The following is a 7,763-nucleotide window of genomic DNA, read 5'->3' as shown; positions in this document are numbered from 1 at the left end:
TTATTCTAAAAGTGAGGCCAAGCCAGGCCAGGCCAGGCAAGGGGCTAAATTTGGCACAGTGTAATTGTCGTGTAATTATGTTTACATTATTTATGTTTATTTGGTCTAATTAAGTGCCGACAAGCACTTTGTTGACCGCAAGTGTTGAATCATTCAAGGGAAAGCGAATGGAATAAGTAGTCCATGATGTATTGGTAATGTCTCACAGCTCACTACTGCCCCCTGTTGTTCTTCATGAAATACTGTAAGGGAAGGTAAAAACAAAAGGTTACACTTAATCTAAAGTCCCTGTTACAGTTATGAGGTGCATTTTTAACAAATTATGTCACAGCATGTGACATTATATACTTGGACTGTAGGGTTAGGTATGCAAGTGCATTATGTTTTTCATGCATACAGACACACTGAAATAGAACCTGTAAAATGAAGTGTCACTAAACAAAAATACATCACTATAGACAGGTTTTCTATGTACCTTTTCTAAGCTCACCATTTTCCTTTTTTTCCTAATCTTTTTCAGATTCATAGAAAAGGACACACAACTGAGTCGACAGATCCAGACACCAAGCGGAAGGATTGTTTTGCTCACCTGCCTGACATTGACTGACAGCCGGTGGAGTCTCCTCCTGTCTCCGGATGCCCCCGGTGGATGTGTCTGAGTGCACCTACACCACACACAAGCACTCTTCTGAGACCTGAGAGGCAAACTTCCATTGACAGCCCCCACCTTCCACACACACCTCCCTACCCCCCTACCCTCCCCTGCCCAAACATTCACACACACCCAGGTGGCCCTGACACATCTAATCCTCCCGCCATGCTCTCAATCTCGGAGAGCTGACCCCTCCCGATGACCCCAGTCACTGTTCGGGGGATCAGCTATCCATCAAAAGCGTTTGATACTGCTACAAGTGCACGGATGTACACCCTCGACCACCACTGAGCCGGTTAAGCGTGGGTCAGGATGAGCGTGGAGATTGCGAGGGGGCTACGGGAAACCATGATTTGAAAAAAAAAAATCAGCAACAACAACAACAAAAAAACAAAATGGAAGGCTACTGCATCCTGCGTTAAACTCCATGGAAGTACGCTGAGCTTACCTGAGGGAGCGCCTCACATGCACATACACATGCACAAACACACCTAATGCTCAGCACGTTCCCACTCACCCCAGGGACTGACAACAACAACAAAAAAACACCAGCCAGACTCGACATCAAAAGCCTGTTTCTTTTCCCTCCATTTTTAGTTGAGCCATTTTTTTTTCCTTCAAACCTTGTGTAGATTCCCCTGCAGCAAGAATGGATAGACCACTTCAAAAGAAAGAGACAGGGTGGCAGTCGGACTCTGACGCGCCATGAACGATCGAGTGGAATAACTACAGTTGACACAACACCACCCGGTGCTTTCATGGTCAGTTTAACGAGGACAGAGTCGTTGCGGTGTTCAAAGTTTGACGACGCTTAAACGGTGGAAAGTCAAAAAAACATGGTTCTGCCGCCGCCTGATAAGCGGCACGTGTGTCTGACCACCATTGTGATCATGACCAGCATGGCGTTCATGGACGCCTACCTGGTGGAGCAGAACCAGGGGCCGAGGAAGATCGGGGTCTGCATCATCGTGCTGGTGGGCGACATCTGCTTCCTCATCGTGCTGCGCTACGTGGCGGTGTGGGTGGGCGCCGAGGTGCGCACCGCCAAGCGAGGCTACGCCATGATCCTCTGGTTCCTCTACATCTTCGTGCTGGAGATCAAGCTCTACTTTGTCTTCCAGAACTACAAGGCCGACCGGCGGAACCTAGAGACGGTGGCGCGGAAGGCGCTGACGCTCCTGCTGTCAGTGTGCGTTCCGGGGCTGTACCTGGTGCTGGTGGCCCTGGACAGCATGGAGTACGTGCGCACCTTCCGCAAGAAGGAGGACATGCGGGGCCGGCTGTTCTGGGTGGCCCTGGACCTGCTGGATGTTCTGGACATCCAGGCCAACCTATGGGAGCCGCAGCGGACGGGGCTGCCCATCTGGGCAGAAGGACTCATGTTCTTCTACTGCTACATCCTGCTGCTGATCCTACCTTGCGTGTCCCTGAGCGAGATCAGTGTGCAGGGCGAGCACGTGTCGCCGCAGAAGATGATGCTCTACCCGGTGCTCAGCCTGGTGACCATCAACATCGTGACCATCGTCATCCGCGGCGTCAACATGGTGCTGTTCCAGGACAGCCGCGTCTCCACCATCTTCATCGGTAAGAACGTGGTGGCCATCGCCACCAAGGCCTGCACCTTCCTGGAGTACCGCCGGCAGGTCAAGGAGTTCCCGCCGCCGCACCACGACCCCGCCGCCGGCATCGCCATGGAGCTCCAGCAGAACTCGGTGGCGCACAACCAGATGCTGCCCAACGCCACCACCACCAGCCTGCCCGAGGAACCCTCGCCGCCCGCCGAGGTCATCGACACGTGACGGACGAGGCCAAACAACCCCTTCTAACTCCTCCTTCCTCTCATCCTCCTCTTCCTCCTCCTCGGCTCTCTGTATCTTCTAGTGTCTACAGCCAACACTCACACCTGCAGCCAGCAGTCCTTATTGACTGGATGTACTTGGACTGTTGAGACTTGTTTTTACCAGATGAGGTTTTTTCTTGTAAGACACATCGTCGTAAATATGTATTTGTGCCAGGGGAGGACGCCTGGTTGGCAGTCTTTCAAGGGTGAAGAATAGCTCTTCGCTGCCTAAATGGGATTGCCTCAAAGTTCAGAACAGAAATGTCTTATTTTTAGAGGTATTTTTAAGAAGAAAAAAAAGTGGGGGAAATCTTTCTGCTCTGGACTGGGGTGTAAAATACACAGCTTCTAGCAGCCAGCCTCTGTAACTGTAAACCTTTTTTTTCTATAGTGGAGGACTGCCTTCGTGGATAGGGATTAGCTGCAGCAGTCCTAGATCAAATTATAATTTGAATGGAGAGATTCTCTATTTAAAGCACAGTTTAATCCAGGACTGTGACAAATCTCTGTGCGGCAGAAACAAGATGTTTGTTTTCAATCTGTTTTTTTTTTCTCTCTCTGATGTATCTTGCCCCATCAGATGTTTCTCGGGCACTGCCAAGATGACACCTTATGAATCGCAAACAGAAAGGCAAAAGCTGGGTGAGGGGGATTAAAGAAAGGATAGGCGGGAAATAGCCCCTGGGGTTGTGGGGTGGGGGGGTAAAGGTGGAAGGACTTAGTGGTGATTCAATCCGGTTAACTCTGTAAACTGCTGACAGCCGAAACAGTGTTAAACGGTTCCAGGGTAGCTGTGAGGCTCTTTTTTCACTGACAGACTGGTTTCCAGGTGGAAAAGTCTAGAAGGTGATTGTTAGCGGAGGGAAGAGCCTCGCACACACCAAAAAATATGTCTGAATGCATGCATGTTGTCACCACAATGTCTGACAGTTTCTATGTGTGTGTGTGCGCGAATGAGTGTGAGTGCTGAAAAGAGTGAAATGGTAATACTTTTAATATTATTAAAATGCAGTTTGTGAAAGACCAGATAAACATACAACCTATCTAGAAAACTCCTTGATTATTTATTTTTCATATATATTCAACTGTATTATTATTATTATTATTATTATTATTGTTATTATTATTATTATTATTACTATGATTTAGTTAATAGTTTATTTTATCCAGATCTCTACGACTATTCTTTCCAGTGTAAAATGTATTGCCTTTCTACAGAAAGGTATTGCCAATATTGCCACATGGTTTAATAAAAAAAAGAAATCTTCATCAAGTGATCTTGTAACGGCTTCCTGGTTCCAACTGTTAATTAATGAAACCGTCGGTACGGTACGTACATCTCAGCAAGTGCCTAGAGGCTTAATTTGTGCCACCGAAGGTAATGTTCCTTACAGGCTGTGCTGTGCTGTGCTGTTCTCAACATGGTCATTTAATGAAAGGAGCGCCCACAGGCCAGCCTATGCTGCATTGCCTCCATGAAAATGAAGCCCCAGAAGAGCGAAAGAATGGAAGAAACAGCCGAAAGGATGAGACGACCAGTGGAGAGAAGGGAGGAGCAGTGGAGAGGAGCAGGGGAGAAGAGAGAAGAAGAAGGGAGGAAAGAGAGTATACAGTAGGAGAGCGAAGCAGAGGAGAGGAGAGGGGAGGAGGTGAGAGCAGAGGAGAGGAGAGGGGAGGAGAGGAGAGAAGAGGGGAGGAGAGGAGAGAAGGGAGGAAAGAGCCAAAAGGATGATACGACCAGAGGAGAGAAGGGAGGAACAGTGGAGAGGAGAGGAGAGGAGAGGGGAGCAGAGGAGAAGAGAGAAGGGAGGAAAGAGAGTATAGGAGAGTGAACCAGAGGAGAGGAGAGCAAAGGAGAGGCGAGGATAGGAAAAGGGAGGAGAGGAAGGGAGGGGAGAGGAGAGGAGTGTGACAGAAGTGGAAAACCTCACACAGGCATTACACACCTAGAGCCTCGCCTCTGTCTCTTGCAAAATTGAGGGATCTCACGGTTTGCCTCTCACACCTGCTGACACACACACACACACACACACACACACACACACACACGGTTGGGGGCCGGGCAGTTATTGTCCCCCCCCAAACAAAAATGAAGGGGGGCATGGGGCTGGAATGATGGAGCATACAAGGAGCAGGAACAGTATCAGCAGGGGAGGAATGGCCTGCAGAAAGCAATTTAGCGTCCGCTGATTGGGTCTGGATGCCAAGTAGCCCGGACAGAGATGGTGATAAATAGGGCCTTCTGCGATTCACATTCCATTCATCCATCACTTGAGTGCCTCCTCTTCCTCTCCTCTTCCTCCTCTCTCCACTCCCTGCTTCCCACACCACACACACACACACACACACACACACACACACACACACACACACACACACACACACACACACACACACACACACACACACACACACACACACACACACACACACACAGAGCAAGGCACACCTTTAGCCCAGAGGTGCTACCGCACAGGCAGAGAGAGAGAGAGAGAGAGGGGACAGGTGATGAGAGGGTGAGGAGAGAAGAGATGAGGAGGTAAAGTGAGGGAAGAGAGTGGGTAAAGACATGGCATGGAGAGTAGAGAAATTGGGTGAGACAGAGAAGAGGAAGGAGAGAGAGATAAAACGGAAGAGGGAAGAGGTGAAGATGAACAGTACGGGAAAAGAGTGGGCTAAGAAATGGGATGACGAAAAGATAAATAGTGAAAGAGGAAGAGAGGGACAGAGAGTAAGGAACAGAGCATACAGCGAGAGAAAGAGAGAGAGAGAGAGAGAGAGAGAGAGAGAGAGAGAGAGAGAGAGAGAGAGAGAGAGAGAGAGAGAGAGAGAGAGAATATAAGTTAGTGGCTGTGAAGGAAATAAGTTGCTGACACCGCTGATTACAATCTATGTGGTTCTCCATCGCTGATAGTGGGAATATTTAAAAAGTGCCATCCATGATCCATGATGTTGATGTTTGTGTTTCAGAAGCTAACCATATTACACACTGACAGCTTGTGAAATTTCTGCGGCTTTTTGTTCATGCTTGTGTACCATTAGCAGAGCCAAGACCGCAAGAGACCAACTCATGATTTTGTTTTCGTCAGTCACACTCTGAAAAGCCAAGTCAGTGCCTATAAGGAACATTTAACAAAAAATGGCAAGAGTATTATACTAAGGTAGCCTAATAGCCCTAACATATGTTGTATTATGGTAGCCTATAGGACTGGACAGGGACCAAAAAAAAGACCGGGTCATTTTCACATGTCCCCTTCTAAATTTGACTGTCGGGCCACCGAGAAATACCCTGTATGCAAGATTACCAGTCCAGCCGTAGCAGTCTTTATATGTGGTACTAGTATGTAGTTAGTGTAGTAGCCTATGTAGTAGGCCTATGTGTGGTAGTAGCCTACTGCGGTAGCCTCGTCACTGTTGGTGAGATGCTACTCATACGTGCGCGCGTGCACTCTCACTGGAAGACACGCGAGGAGAGTAACAAACTCAAAAGCAATTGAATTTCGTCTCACCTCTGGCTGTCAGTCAGCCTCCTGTGACAGCAGTTGAAGAGAAATTGTCTCTCAGAAGGAGGTCTCCTTGACACAATTCAACCTTATGTCATCGCTCTCTAACCGTCTTCCACTCTAGACTGCTCTGAAAAAGGTTTGTAATGGTAGGTGCGAACGAATGTTCTGTCTTATTGTGCTTTCCTGACCCTGGCATTCTGATGGCTGACAGTAGCCTATTTCACAACGATTGGAACGTTCCATTCTGTTAAATTATAGCGCCATACGATGTGTTCAATGTTATTATTTTTTTAACTCAAGGAGAAAAAAAATCACCTGTTTGAGAGACGCATAAAGAGGCTCTTCGCGTGAGTCATATTTCATCTGAGGAACAGGCTATGGCAGACAACGTTAGTTCACCTCACCAAGGTCTTGTAGCGCGCGAGAATAATCCATTAATCATGACCTGATGCTCGCTGTATTAATCGCGTGTTCTCTGTAAGTAATGGGGTCATGCTGTTGTATTTAGCCATGCTCTCATTTATTCTGGGAGCCATAAGTTTATTAAATATTCCATTTTGAGCGCGCCATGTTTCAGCTTTCGCGGGCGGTTATAAATCAGTAGAGGTCAAGCTATTGGTTATAGGAGCAGCGTTTTTATCTTCGGCCTCCCCCACCTCTTCAAATGTGTGTGCTTAACCACTGGAAAATAATGTGCGACAGTTTGACGCTAGAGGGCTCCCTCCCGTAGTCACATAACTGTATAATTACATCATTACCTGGTGGACATGTGCATGTGAGTATGCATTGTTGCAGAAACCAGACCCCCCCCTCCACACACACACACACACACACACACACACACACACACACACACACACACACACACACACACACACACACACACACACACACACACACACACACACACACAGACTTAAAACATGTACATGTACGCTAAATTATTTGCTATTGAACATATAACACCTATTTTCATAATTTAATATCATACAACCCCATCCCCCCAATCCTGACATCTGCACCAATGTCTGTGAGTGTGTGTATAGCCTACAGTAGGTCTCGGCATTCTCTAGTCATTTGAGGCAAAGAGGACCAAAACAAATGCCTTTAAATAAATAACTGCTTTAATCCCCCCAAAAAAACACACACTTGGCCAACTAGCATCCCATCCAAAAATAACAAACAAACAAAAACTATGAGTTCACAACCAATAGCTTTTGCATGTAAGAATTGAGCCATTTCTGTCTCTCCATTGCTGTCAGAAGTTTGCTCTTCTCTCGAAAGGCGGCATCATCTGCCACCACAATATTCCTCTTCTCTTCATTCACCGGTTGAGCCATCCAGTCACCCATCCAAGTCTTAGCCACCTCCTCCTCCAATTGCGATTGGCTAAGAGGGTCCCACTCATCCCCACCAAGAATCTCTGGCTTTCGCTTATTGGCTGAACCAAAGTAGGGAGCTGAGAGCATCTGTATATTCCAATCACGGAGCGATATGGAAGGGTAGTGCATCTCCCATTGGTCAGTTTTGGAATCATCCGGGCCAATAGCAGAGGGGTTACTGTTCATAAAAATAACAATTAGTACAGATGTTAAAGTGAAATTGAAATCGAATTTATTCTTTGTTTCTATTGGAGGCAAAACAAATATCATGCAGCCCACCGTAAAGATCCTAGCCGGTGCTGGGGAAATCCAGAGGTTACAAGGGTCACAGACATCAAGGCTAGCAGCACAAGGGCAAGACGTGCAGAATTGAAGTAAGCCAT

General features: G+C 47.4%; 2 protein-coding genes across 2 annotated transcripts; one reads left to right on the top strand and one right to left on the bottom strand.

Annotated features, from left to right (window-relative positions):
* Window positions 1-1,488: 1,488 nt before the first annotated feature.
* tmem121aa (transmembrane protein 121Aa) lies at window positions 1,489-2,451 on the top strand. Its single transcript, XM_063224071.1, has one exon. It carries the CDS (start codon window positions 1,489-1,491, stop codon window positions 2,449-2,451), a length of 963 nt encoding a protein of 320 aa, XP_063080141.1.
* Window positions 2,452-7,191: 4,740 nt separating this feature from the next.
* pth2 (parathyroid hormone 2) lies at window positions 7,192-7,763 on the bottom strand. Its single transcript, XM_063184133.1, has 2 exons — window positions 7,660-7,763; window positions 7,192-7,558 (listed from the first exon to the last, which is right to left on the bottom strand). Exons 1-2 carry the CDS (start codon window positions 7,761-7,763, stop codon window positions 7,192-7,194), a joined length of 471 nt encoding a protein of 156 aa, XP_063040203.1.

This window comes from Engraulis encrasicolus, chromosome 19, assembly GCF_034702125.1.
Source record: "Engraulis encrasicolus isolate BLACKSEA-1 chromosome 19, IST_EnEncr_1.0, whole genome shotgun sequence".
NCBI classification, from domain to species: domain Eukaryota; kingdom Metazoa; phylum Chordata; class Actinopteri; order Clupeiformes; family Engraulidae; genus Engraulis; species Engraulis encrasicolus.
This window is presented reverse-complemented; position numbering and strand designations above follow the sequence as displayed.

Excerpts from the sequence above, each read along its gene's own strand:
- tmem121aa (XM_063224071.1), top strand. The coding sequence starts at position 1,489 with ATGGTTCTGCCGCCGCCTGATAAGCGGCACGTGTGTCTGACCACCATT.
- pth2 (XM_063184133.1), bottom strand. The coding sequence starts at position 7,763 with ATGGCTTACTTCAATTCTGCACGTCTTGCCCTTGTGCTGCTAGCCTTG. Across the intron at positions 7,559-7,659 it reads CACCGGCTAGGATCTTTACG|TAACCCCTCTGCTATTGGCC; the intron begins GTGGGCTGCATG and ends TTTTATGAACAG.